The following is a 13,305-nucleotide window of genomic DNA, read 5'->3' as shown; positions in this document are numbered from 1 at the left end:
CTGGGGTGGAGAGCTCCAGCCTGACCAACTGTGGAATAAAGCTCTCCCGTCTCCCCTCCCGGGTGGGTCTGGCTTTTGGGGTAGTACTTGGCGTGGGGAAGGGGCAGAGCCTCTGTGCCGCACACAGCTGCTTTTCCACCTTCCTGTTTTGTTTGCCTCCTGGCCCTGGCATGAAATAGGTCCTGTTTGAGAGGGTGGAGGCTGCCAGCTAGGGCAGCAGGAACCCTGTCTGGGTCTTAGGGGAGGAAACTGTCACTAACTTGCTGCTGGGGTGGGGTGGGGTGGGGAGCAGGTGGCGTGTCCTCCCTGGGCCTCAGTTCCCTGTCTGCAGGGAGCGGCACCTCTTTATAGTTTTCTGCACTTGCCCTCTCGTAGACCCTCTGAGATCTTAGGGATCCCCCATCCCTCTCCTTATTTCATAGGCCAGCCCTCCCTATCCCCCAGAGCAAAAACCACCTCCTCCTGGCCTTTGAGTTTCCTCCTCTGCTGCCCAGCCCTTTGCCCCAGGCCAGAGCAGAGGCATCCCTACCAGGGTGGCCCCTGATGTTCCATGAGCTTGGACACCCAGGGTGGGGCACAGGAAGGAGGGAAGTGCTCAAATCAGCGCTTTCCCCCAAGACCTCCTCCCACACCACAGAAGCTGGTCCTTCAGCTCAAAACCTGGCTTTGGTCCCCTCAGTTGCTCTGCAGGGCCCTCTTAGGAGACCCTCCTAATCTGGAAGAAAACCAGCCCCAGACTGTTAATCCAAAGAGATCCTTGCAGAGAGTCCTTTGTGAGGTTCTTGGTGTTGTGAGGTCGAGAGAGGGAGAGGACCAGAAGGTGGATGTTCTGGGGGCCCCTTTCTTGCCTTCCCCGTGAGTTGGGGAGGAGACCTCTCTGGCAGGGCACACTGCAGCCTTGCAAGGTCTGCCTCTGGGAAGACCAGCCCAGGCTGTGAAGACCTGGCCTCCAATTCTTGGTGCTGGAAGCTGGAGGCCTGGGGTAAGGATGGGGGCACGGGGATCCTATCAGTCCTGATGGGGCTGAGGAACTCCTTTGGGGACAGTTCAAGCTGTCCTCCTATCCCTGGAGGTTGGAATTTGCTGGTGGTTGCCGTGGCCGCACCCCCAGGGTGATCAGCTCCTGCATCCCACCTCCCCATCACCCCCTTTGTCCTTGATTTCCCTTTCAGAGTCTTTGCCCATTGTGACTGGCCTGCCCCTGAGAGGCTCCTATCGGAGGGTCCCTGAATGAGTATCCCCCGAGGAGATGCTTGCTTTGCTCTTTCCTCCTGGGCCTTGTCTCTAGTCCCCCTTCTGCCTGGCTACACTGACACCTGTTCTAATAGCCTCACCACAGGTGGAGGCTATTGGGCTACCTGACACCTGGTTGCTCTTAGGCAAAGCAAGGCCAAATCCCTTCCTGGACGGTGGGAGGGAGGATGGTGGTGTCCCAAGTTTCTCGTGGCTTTGCCTGACCTTTGGTGGCGGAAGAGTGGGCTCCGGGGGCTAGGCCCCCTTCCCAGCTTCCCTCTTCTCTGACCCTGTGTTTCTGCTTACTTTTGCAGCAAGAGTGAACCATGGAGCTACGTGTGGGGAATAAGTACCGCCTGGGCCGGAAGATCGGGAGCGGGTCCTTCGGAGATATCTACCTAGGTGAGTGTTTCTGGCTCCAGCTCAGTGGCTCTGGAGCCCCTGGGACAGCCCTGGGGACTAGGAGGAAAGATGCCAACATTTCATGCTCTGAAGTCAGAACATGGCTCTGGTGGCATGTTTTGGTCATTTTGTCCCCAGAGCCATCCCAGGTGGGGAGGGAAGCAGCAGGCTGGGGGTGAGGCAGGCCGACGGGCTCCTCAGTCAGGCTGCCCTGACTGAGTGCCCACTTGCTGCAGTCCGGGCAAAGGAGGGTATTTTTAACTCTGGTTTCTAGCTGCAGATGAGCTGGGTCTCCAGCTGGGCGTGGGAAAACCCAGGCTGGGTTAGCACCCCTGTCTCTTGTCTCCTGGGGGAAGGATGCTGGTGGACAGAAGAGGCTTGAGCAAGCTGATTGCTCCCAGCTAGGCCCCCTCCCTGTGGTCCGGCCTCTTGGAATTCATCCCAGGAAGGCTTCGGAATGACGCAGGCTCTCCTGTAACCTCAGGGCTGGGGCGGGGGGCGGTCTTAGCTTTTAGGATCTCTCTCCCTGGATGTGCTTCCTGTTGAAAGTCTGAGTTTGCTCTCTTGTTGATTAAACAAATCACTGACATCTCACCCCGTCCTTGACCAAGGAGAATGCCCCTTTCTCAGCTGCCCTGGGGGCGTGGGGCATGCGGCCCTTCCTTGGCAGTTGTTGGTCTGGAGGGGAGAGATTGTGTTGGTAATCGTGAATTGGAGTTGTTAGAGCAAGGTGGCAGCCCCTGGGGTTTCTCCCCATTCCTGTCCCTGTGCCCTTGGAAGCATCTGTGCCTCTGTTTCCCTCCTGGGAAAAGAACAATAAGTCATTTCTGTCCTGGGAAGAGGAAACTGACAGGTCAGTGTGCCGTGCTTGTTGCTTCAGAACTCGGGGGGTTTCTCTTACTCAGTGATCTGGGTCCCTTCCCTCTTAGGGTATGAAATCTGCTGCTCAGTGAGCTGCCCCTTCCCCATCAGAGGGGAGGGGGACATGTATGCCCACATTCTCTGGACAGTACTCAGGCTGGGCTGGGCCCTGTTTGAATGCCGTCTTCCCTCACAACAGCCTCTAGAGATGGTGCCGAGCTGTCCCTGCTTCACACGTTGAGACGGGCAGCACGATCAAGTTGGCCACCGAGGCTTCTCTCCAAAACTAGAAAAGACAGGGAATTCCCTGGTGGTCCAGTGGTTAGGACTCCGCACTTTCACTGCCAAGGGTGCGGGTTTGATCCCTGGTCGGAGAACTAAGATCCCGCAAGCCGTGTGGCATGGCCAAAAAAGAAAAGAAAACAAACAAGCAAAAAAACTAGAAAAGGCAAACTTTCTACCCACAGCCCTCCACAGGAGTGAGAGTGTAGAGGACAAAACGTGGGAGAGAGCCATCAGACCTGGCTTTGTGCGGTTGGTGAAGTTTGTGTGATACTGATGCCTGGCCGACTAAGGACTTCCATGAGGCACAAGTGAAATGGGCGCGTGGGAAAGCATCTTTTAAACTGTCAAGTGCCAGCCAGATGTGCAGGTCATTGTCAGACACCTAGTAGATCACCCTCCTGTAAGCACTGCAGAGCTCAGAACAGAGGGAAGGAACAGTGCAGGCTGGAGCTGTTTGAAAGGTTTGCTCTGTGACTGAGCTCCTCTCGGGGGAGGCGGGGAGGTGTTGGGTTGTGTCCACACCTTCTCGCCCCAGCGCCCAGCACGTGGGGGCTCAGTGAAGGCCTTTCAAATGAACGAATGAGGAAATGGGGGCTGAGGAAATGGGGGCTGTGACGTGCAGAGGCCTGTGAAGCGGCTTCACTTATGGCAGGAGAGAAGAAGGTGGGGATATGGGGGCAAGTTCAGGTCCCCAGTCTATTTCTCATGTGCTGTGTGACCTGGGATAAGTCACTTTCTCTCTCTGAGCCTCAGCATTCTCATCTGTGAAAGAGGGTGCCCCTCTCCTTACTGTTTGTGAAATTGGGGTGGGTATAAAGGACCCTCTTATCATGGAGGCTTTGGGCTCAGGACTGAAGCCTGGAGCCACTGGCTTGAGGGCAAAGGGCAGGAAGAGGCAGCTTTTGGCTGATGCATACCTGCTCCTAGACAACACCCAGCCCCAGGCCTTCTCTTTGCAGAAGGGAAACTGAGGCCCATAGATGGAGGGGCAACCCAAGGTCATTCAGAAAGTCAGTGTCCCTGGTCCATGTGGTGGGACCTTGCTGGGGGCACTACTTCCTGTTTATCCAGTAATCATCTAGTTCATTTTTTAAAAAATATTTTTATTTATTTATTTTTGGCTGCATTGGGTCTTTGTTGCTGCGCGCGGGCTTTCTCTAGTTGCGGCGAGTGGGGGCTACTCCTCCTTGTGGTGCGCGGGCTTCTCATTGCGGTGGCTTCTCTTGTTGCGGAGCATGGGCTCTAGGTGCACGGGCTTCAGTAGTTGTGGCTCACGGGCTCAGTAGTTGTGGCTTGCGAGCTCTAGAGCACAGGCTCAGTAGTTGTGGCTCACGGGTTTAGTTGCTCCATGGTATGTGGGATCTTCCCGGCCCAGGGCTTGAATCTGTGTCCCCTACATTGGCAGGCGGATTCTTAACCACTGTGCCACCAGGGAAGCCCCCATCTAGTTCATTTTAAAAACTAGGTCCGGGTTTACTCCTCTTTGTACAGGCTTTGGAGTAAATTCTACCAGGGTTTAGGTACTGGCGTTTCTTTTCCTCACTGTATGCCCTTGAGCAAGTGATGACCTCTGCCAGCCTTGGGTTCCCCACCTGTAAAATGGAGTTGCGAGGCCCCGAGGGTGGTGAGAAGTAGTGAGATCACAGCATGCAAAACCTCTGCACATGCTCGGCCCTACAGTGGTGCTTCTATGTTGTGTCCCCCAACCCTCAGTCTTGGTTAGGATTTACTACTGTCAGGAGCTGGGTCCCTCTGGGCCTGAGTTGGGGGGTAGGGAGCTGGTTCTCTGCTGACTGTCCAGCCTTCGCTGGCTGCACAGGCCTCGGGGACCCTGGCCTGATGCAGTGTCCTGCCAGCTCCTTCCTGGGCCCCTCTTGCTGGTGTGGGGATGGTAGTGATTGTAGGGCCTCCCTGACTGGCCTCACTGGCTCCCTTTGTTCAAAGCTCTGGCCACATTCTTGTCACTGGTGCCAGTGCCAGGGCCTGACTCCAGATGGCCTCTGCAGGTGGGGCTGGGCGCGGCCTCCAGGCCCTGCTTTCCAGGATCAACTGAAGGCGAGCACATTTGTGGATGTGGCCGCAAGGCCTATACTCCTCTTCCAGCCCCTCCTCCCTCTCCCCTCGGCATCATGCGGGGCCAGCTCTGGTAGGGTCTCACCTTGGCTGCATGGGGTCTGGAAGTGGCCGAGCCTGTGCCACCCACTCTAGCAACCGCTGGCCATGTGCCTCAGGAGCTCTCTAGACCTCGTAGTCTCTGGTCCTCAGTTCCAGATGGGGGAAGGAGCGGTGCACCCCAGCGGGTGATGGTGTGGGTACTGCCCACCTTCAGCCCAGCCCGGTCCCTGATTGTACTGTCTGTGAGTGTCCGAGTGAGCCCCCGCTTGAGCTTGATCACCCCCCTCCCCACCTTGAACTTGCCAAGGTCCCAGACCCTCTAGGGCTGGCCAGGTCTGAGCCCTTCTCTACATCCACGATTGTTTTCCACACTGGCTCGTCCCCCCACAGGGCTGCTCGTTCTCCTAGGGACCACCTCTGCTGCCTTTGCCTGGCACTTTTCACTTAATCAAAGTTATCCTTTGTTGTTCCCACGGAAGGTGAGCTGAGCTCCTCCAGGGCAGGGCTGCCTCAGGTGGCCCAGGGCTCTGCCCCAGCCAGTTCTGTGTGACCTCAGGCCGGTTACGTATCCTTTCTGAGCCTCAGGTCAGTGGTTGTGAGAAGTGAGGGAGGTCAGAGAGAAGACTGACAGCTTCCTGGTAGAGTTCAGAGGCAGTGCAGGGGTCTGGTGGTGGTGGGACCCATAGGCAGCTGTGACAGCTTTCCAGCAGTTGGTTGGGGTCAGAAGCCTTTGCCTAACAGCTTAGGTCCCTGTTCAGGGAAGCTGTGTGGCATTTGGTCATCGACCTTTGGTGTCTCCGTTTCCTCATATGATACAAGCAGTAGTACTGGCAGGATGGTGTAAGAGCTCAAGGGGACGAAGGGCTCTTCCCCTCCACGTCCCCATTTCGGGAAGGGACGTGCTCCCGGCACCTCTGCTCCCTGCGCAATCTGCTGAGTCATAAGTGCTGAAGGCCCTGCATCATCCAGTGTCTCTTGGTCTCTTCCCCCTGCCTGGGCGGGGCCGCCATCATCTGGACAATTGCAGCAGCCTCCTTCCGGGTCCCACCCCCCACCCACCCACCTCAAGTCCTCTCCGGTCCTTTCTAATACACCAGTGGGTCTCAACAAGGGGAGGGAGGCCAGATTTTGTCTCACAGGGGACGTTTGGCAAGGTCTGGAGACATTGTTGGTTGTTTCACCTCAGCGTGGGGGTGTGCTGCTGGCAGCTAATGGGTAGAGTCAGGGATGCTGGTAGACACCCTGCGGTGTACGGGACTGCCCCAGAGCAGAGAGTCAGCAGTGCCCTGTAATAAGGCGTCGATGCCTGGCCCCTGGAGTCTCAGGCTGATGGCTAGGATCATAGCTTGGCATTTGAGCCCCTTCCCATCTCCCCCTGACTCACCTCTTCCACTGTCTTCAGCCACCTCGAGCTCCAGCTGCACCAGACCACCCAGCGTTCACTGCACCCACTCCTGTCGGGCCTTTGCACGTGCTGTGACCACAGTCTGGGATGGTCCTGCTCACACAGCAGGAGCCCTTGCAGCCTTTCCTCCCACTGCATGGCCAGTGGACTGCAGTGAGCCCCAGCTCCCCCCAACCCCCATCCCCATCCTCACTGTCGCCTGGAAACGTGTGAGGCTCTCCCCAGTGATGAGTTTTGACGTGTCAAAAACACTTTACAGTTTGCAAAGCACTTTCTCTCCCATTGCTCACTGGATTTGGGAATCCACTTTCTTTTTTTTTTTTTTTTTTAAGTTTTAAGTGGTTCAGAAATGAAAACACAAAATCAAAAACCAAAACACAAAAGCATGCTAAGTGAAAGAAGCCAGTCACAAAAGATCACATATTCTATGATTCTATTTATATGAAATATCAGGAGTAGGCACGTCCATAGAGACAGAAAGTGGATTAGTAGTTGCCTAGAGCTGGGGCGTTGGGGGAGATGGGGAGCGACCACTAAGAGATGCAGGTGTTTTGGGGATGGTGAAAGTGTTGTAAAATTGATTGTGGTGTTGGTTACATGACCTTGTGAACATACTGAAAACCACTGAATTGTACACTTTAAAGAAGTAATTGTGTAGAATGTGAATTATATCTCAACAAAGGTGTTGAAAAAAATGACAAGATGTAACATGGTATCAGAGAAATGTCCTTTTCCCCTCCTGTCCTGATCCAACCCTGCCCAGTCTTGACTGGTTTCTCATGTTCCTTTTGAGTGTTTCTTTATGTTGATACAAACAAACACAGATACATGTTGTTTCCCCAGTTTTTTTTTTCTTTAACCACTGAAAGAAGAGCATATAATACATACTGTTCTGTACTTTGCTTTTTCACTTCCTGTATCTTTGAGATCTTTCCACTTCTGCACCGAGAGAGCTTCCTCATTCTTTCTCCATTGTGTTCCGTTTTATGGATGGGCCTTTCTTTATTTAACCAGTCCCCACTGCTGGACATTTGGGTTGTTTCCAAGCTTTTACTGTTGCAAACAGCCTAAGTGGACAGCCTCGTCCAGGCCTTCTTTTGCACTGTGCGAGGGTATCGAGTAAAGTCCCCGGAGTGGGAGCTGGAGGGAGCCAAGAGGCCTCGCAGCCAGGCTTCCCCAGTTCACACGGGGACCGCTGGGGAGGAGTGACCCCTCCCACCGAGAGCGCAGGCTAGCTTGGGTGGACATGGTCTTTTAATATTTATTTATTCATTTATTGTGGCTGCTCTGGGTCTTGGTTGCGGTACTCGGGATCCTTAGTTGCAGCATGCCTGTGGTACCTAGTTCCCCGACCAGGATCGAAACCGGGCTGTCTGCATTGGGAACTCGGAGTCTACCCACTAGACAACCAGGGAAGTCCCTGAGTGAGCCTTTTTTTTTTTTTTTTTTAAGAGTTTTTAGAATTTGGCTTTTCTTCTTTTAAATTTATTTATTTATTTTTGCTGTGTTGGGTCTTCGTTTCTGTGCGAGGGCTTTCTCTAGTTGTGGCAAGTGGGGGCCACTCTTCATCGCGGTGCGCGGGCCTTTCACTATCGCGGCCTCTCTTGTTGCGGAGCACAGGCTCCAGACGCGCAGGCTCAGTAGCTGTGGCTCACGGGCCCAGTCACTCCGTGGCATGTGGGACCTTCCCAGACCAGGGCTCGAACCCGTGTCCCCTGCATTAGCAGGCAGATTCTCAACCACTGCGCCACCAGGGAAGCCTGAGTGAGCCATTTTTATACTAATGATTTCTTTCCTTCTCTGTGAAGTGTGTGTTTGAATCCTTTACCCTATTTCCTATGGAGTCATTGGTCCTTTTCCTACTGCTTTGTAGGTGCTCATTATCTATTAGTGTGATGTTAGCTCTTTGCTATTGATAAGAGTGTGCACTGTTTCTTAGAACTTTGTTTCTGGTGTTTTTGCCGTGGAGGGGGATTCCTTTTTTGGAAGAGGGAAGGGAGCCTTTTTTTTTTTTTATTTAATGGCTTCTGGATTTTAAGTCAGGATAAAAGGCCTTGCCTACCCCCAAATTAAAAGGCAGCGCTCCTTTCTTCTAACATCTCATTGTTTTACTTTTTTATTAAATGTATAAAACATGTGCATGGTATAAGGCATCCTTCCCAACACCCAGTTGGAGGGGGACTTGCCTGTCACCTTGAAGGCCCCTGGTACCCCATCCCGTCCCGCCCTCTGCTTCCCCCACACAGAGGTAACCACTATCTTGACATTTTAAGTTATTCTCTTCTGTTAGTTTTATCGCATGTTTATATCCCTAAACTATATACATTTCAGTGTTGTGTGTTTTGAATTGAGACCATTAGAACTGTGCTTGCATCCTTCTGTCTCTTCCTTCCTCTATTTTTTTTTCCTTAAATTGAGGTGAAATTCACACAACATAAAATTAACCATTTTAAAAGTACACAAGTTAGTGGTATTTAGTACAGCCCCAGTGTTGTGCGACCACCATCCCTACCTAGTTCCAAGGCATTTTCATCACCCAGAAGAAAACCCTGCACCTATTAAGCAGGCCCATCCTATTTCCCCCTGCCCCCAGCCTGTGGCAACCACCAGTCTACTCTTTGTCTCCATGGATTCATCTGTTCTGGACATTTCATATAATGGAATCAGACAGTATTTATTTGCCCTTTGGTGTGTGGCTTATTCACTGAGCATAGTGCTTTTAAGGTTCATTGATGTCACAGCATGTGTCAGTGCTCCATTCCTTCTCAGGGACAGGCAGGGTGGCTCTCCACGCCTCTTTTGATGGACATTCAGGTGTCTCCACCTTCTGGCTCTTGTGAACGGTGCTGCTCCTTGCTCTCTGCCCTCAGGGTTCAGACGCTGAGAGCCACCCGCTTAGCCATCCTTCCACTGCGTGTGGCGTCCCCGGGGTGCTTGCACCGCCCTGTAGCCATCCTCCTGGTGCTGGACTTTGTGGTCTTTGTTGCTGTGCAGGTCCTTTCGTGTCCTCCCAGTGCTCACGCTTCTGAAGGGCATACACTTGGGAGTGGACTGGCTCAGCCAAGGGTTTGTGTGTGTTCAGCTTTACCGGGTAGAGGCCAACCTGGTTTCCGAAGTGGTTGAGCCAACTTACACTCCGATTTTTTCCCCCAAACTATATTTTGCTCCACTTCGGACTTCCGGTGCGTGCTGTGAGCTGGGCTGTTTTTTCTCAGATGCCAGTTCTTCCAAGGACGTTTGTTGCATAGCCCCATCTCGTCCCCTGATTTGAGGTGCCGGCTTTATCCTGCCTGTCCTCAGTTCTTCCAGTCATTGTGCCCTCCTCCGGACTTTCTCTGTTGTCTGTGTGCTAAGACTCCACCGTTTCGTTGTGGCAGCTACAGTCCCGCTTGGCCCCAAGAAGGAGCCGGCCTCTCAGCCTAGCCCCCAGCCCTCCAAGTCAGCCCACCCATTACTGTAGCTGGGGAAACTGAGGCCAGGTGCAGCGGGGATTTAGGTCTGTCTTTTTTTTTTTTTTGCGGTATGTGGGCCTCTCACTGTTGTGGACTCTCCTGTTGCGGAGCACAGGCTCCGGACACGTAGGCTCAGCGGCCATGGCTCACGGGCCCAGCCATTCCACGGCATGTGGGATCCTCCCGGACCGGGGCACGAACCCGTGTCGCCTGCATTGGCAGGCGGACTCTCAACCACTGCGCCACCAGGGAAGCCCTGGGTCTTCTTGAGACAGACAGCCTTGCCTCCTTCCCTTCTCTCCTCCTCAGCCCCACACCCCACTGACCTCACCTCTCTTCAGCTCGGGAGTCCTCAGTAGCTCCCACGCGCCGGGATGAAGTTCCTCTTAGTGGTCTGTGAGCGTTTTTTGGCTGTGCCCTGACCCCCCTCGCATCCAGCCTTCCTGCTGCCCCAGCCTCCGGTTCTCTGAATGGTCCATAGCCCTCACCTCCTTCCCCTGGCACGAGCTGCAGCTGTGGCTCTCCCCTCCCACCCAGGCTGGGTCGGGTGCCTGCTCTGTGTCCCACAGTCCCTCCGCTTCCCTTGGATACAGTGCCGGGCCCTCTGCACAGCCTCCCCCAAGGGGCACTGAGCTGCTCAGGGGCAGACACTTAGTTGGTCCTGGTCTGGTGCTGCCTGCCCAGCTGAGTGTGACCCCAGTCCCTTGCCCCTGGCAGGTGCCAACATCGCCTCTGGTGAAGAAGTTGCCATCAAGCTTGAGTGTGTGAAAACGAAGCACCCCCAGCTGCACATCGAGAGCAAGTTCTACAAGATGATGCAGGGGGGAGGTGAGGGCTGGAGGGGGCTGGCGGGGGGCGGGGGCCTGAGGAGCACTGCACATGTGCCATGTGCCTGCGCACGTGGGAGGGGCCCTGGGGCTGGGCGGGGTGGGGCGTGACTGCCCCTGACAGCCCTGCGTCCCCCACAGTGGGAATCCCGTCCATCAAGTGGTGCGGAGCCGAGGGTGACTACAACGTGATGGTCATGGAGCTGCTGGGGCCCAGCCTCGAGGACCTCTTCAACTTCTGCTCCCGCAAGTTCAGCCTCAAGACGGTGCTGCTGCTGGCCGACCAGATGGTGAGTCCCCCACCTACCCACTCGGGCTGGGGACTGGCCTCCCAGCTTCCCTTCCAACCTCCTCTGCCCCGTCGTGCCAGTGGGCACTGGGTCCCCAGCTGGAGGATGCTGGAGCAGGAGGCAGTGACAGCGACGTAGGACAGGCCTGGTTCCTGGGCCAGGACCACGGGACCTTGACCAGCAGCCATGGTTGGGGGGTAGGTAAGGAGTGGGTATTAAAATGCAGGCTCCCAGTTTCCATTCCAGACCTGCTCGGTTGGGCTTCCGGGGAAGGCCTGGGACTCTGCCCTCAGGTGAGTGTAAAGCCTGTGGTCACACAGATGTGGGTCCTGTCCCTGTGGGGTGACTGTAGGTGAGCTGCTGGGCTTCAGTCTCCTCAGGAGCGTCTTCCCTTTGCTGGGTTGTTGTGCGGTCACCCTGGGACGCCACACGGTGCCTGGACCAGAGCAAGAGCTCACGGACAAGCAATGCTTAGGTCCTCAGTCCCTTTATAAGTTCAAGGGAGGAAAATTTTAGAAAAAGAAAATTAAAAAAGCATAGAATTCTAGCCCTGGAATGATACATGGAGATCTTGTTACATAGGGGTCTGTAGCTGTGGCTGCCCTCCAGAACGTCTGCAAACATCCTCCAGTTTTAGGCTAGATGTGTGTGTGCAGAGGAGGGTTGTCAGATTCTCATAGGACGGGAGACTCAAAAAGGGTTTAGGAAATACTCAGAAGCCTGAGGCCCAGGGAGGGGACCAACCTGCCAGAGGACCTATTGTGTGCATATATGTTAATTTAAGTTTCTAACACATTGTTTAAAGGAAGACCAGGGCCTGTGTGTCCGCCTTCCTTTGGTGTCCTCTGGAAGCCAGGGGACAAATCCTGTCTGTGTGCTCCATCTCTGTCACCCCTGCCAAGTTCAGCGTTCACTGGTGCTCCTGTTCCCCCCAGTCTGGTTGCCAGAACAGCCTTCGAAATGCCTCTTTGGTCCCTTGAGGGCCTCTCATGTCCTCAGTGGGTGTAGCGCCAGGCAGGTGAGGCCTGAATGCCTTTCTGGGCTTCATTTCTAGATCTTGCCATTCGCTTTCCTGCCTTGCTCTCTTTCCTTTGTCACGGCGAACTTGATGAACTATTCCTTCAGAGTTCCTCTCTACTGTCACTTCCTCCAGGAAGCCTTCCGTGACCTGACCCTTGAAATCATCATACATGGTGATTGCAGGCTGATCTGGCCCTCCCCCACCAACCCGTGGCAGGGACCATGGATGTGTTTTCCATCTGTACGGCCCCAGCCCCTCTGTGGAACATGTGCCGAACGACTTGCTCTCCCCTCCCCCAGATCAGCCGCATTGAGTACATCCACTCCAAGAACTTCATACACCGGGACGTCAAGCCCGACAACTTCCTCATGGGGCTGGGGAAGAAGGGCAACCTGGTGTACATCATTGACTTCGGCCTGGCCAAGAAGTACCGGGACGCCCGCACCCACCAGCACATCCCCTACCGGGAAAACAAGAACCTGACTGGCACTGCCCGCTACGCCTCCATCAACACCCACCTGGGCATCGGTGAGTGAGCGAGGCCCAGGAGCAGAGGACACCCATAGGCTGCTGGCCAGGACCCTGGCTTTCCTTCTGCAGCCTGGGTTTATTCCCCTGGCTGGCCGCACAGGCAGGTCTTCTCTTTCACAAGAAGAGCTGTGGGATGCCGAGCACCTACCCTCTCGTGCCTTACTCATCCCCGCAGCAGCCTTGTTGCGCGAGGTTGTTTCCCCATTTTTTAATTTTTTATAAATTTATTTATTTTATTTATTTACTTTTGGCTGCCTTGGGTCTTTGTTGCTGCACGCAGCCCTTCTTTAGTTGCGGCAGGCGGGGGCTACTCTTCATTGTGGTACACGGGCTTCTCATTGCAGTGGCTTCTCTTGTTGCAGAGCATGGGCTCTAGGCGCACGGGCTTCAGTAGTTGCGGCACGAGGGCTCAGTAGTTGTGGCTCGCAGGCTCTAGAGCGCAGGCTCAGTAGTTGTGGCACAAGGGCTTAGTTGCTCTGCGGCATGTGGGATCTTCCCGGACCAGGTCTCGAACCCGTGTCCCCTGCACTGGCAGGCGGATTCGTAACCACTGCGCCACCAGGGAAGCCCTGTTTCCTCATTTTTACGGGTGAGTAATGCTGGCTTACCGTGTGACACAGGTCGCTTAAGGTCATACAGCTTAGCAAGTGCCAAAGTCAGAACTGACCCCAGCCCTGTCTGATGCCACTGCTTGAGCCTTATCCGTAGGGTGGGCCAGGCAAGGAGGCCCCAGGGTGCCTACTGCATAGTTGCTGAATGAATGAGAGCCTGAGCTGGAAAAACTAGGCCTAGGTTGTGTTGGAAAAGCTCAGCCTCAGGCCCCTTCTCTGTAGAAGGGGGTGATAACAGTGCTTGCTTGTAGTGGGTCTGCAGCAAGCCAGCA

At 54.7% G+C, this 13,305-nt stretch overlaps 1 protein-coding gene across 5 annotated transcripts in view; it reads left to right on the top strand.

Moving 5' to 3' along the window:
- The window catches only part of LOC309811999 (casein kinase I), a 30,685-nt gene that overhangs the window by 8,337 nt on the left and 9,043 nt on the right, over positions 1–13,305 (top strand). For all 5 annotated transcript variants that reach the window (XM_082635360.1, XM_082635358.1, XM_082635359.1 and 2 more), the window contains exons 2-5: positions 1,548–1,635; positions 10,471–10,581; positions 10,722–10,870; positions 12,191–12,419. In XM_082635360.1, the coding sequence (XP_082491486.1) occupies positions 1,560–1,635; positions 10,471–10,581; positions 10,722–10,870; positions 12,191–12,419 (565 nt within the window). In that variant the 5' untranslated portion in view covers positions 1,548–1,559. The remainder of the gene's footprint in view (positions 1–1,547; positions 1,636–10,470; positions 10,582–10,721; positions 10,871–12,190; positions 12,420–13,305) is intronic.

This window comes from Mesoplodon mirus (assembly GCF_964341445.2).
Source record: "Mesoplodon mirus genome assembly, chromosome: 11".
Classification (NCBI taxonomy): Eukaryota; Metazoa; Chordata; class Mammalia; order Artiodactyla; family Ziphiidae; genus Mesoplodon; species Mesoplodon mirus.
This window is presented reverse-complemented; position numbering and strand designations above follow the sequence as displayed.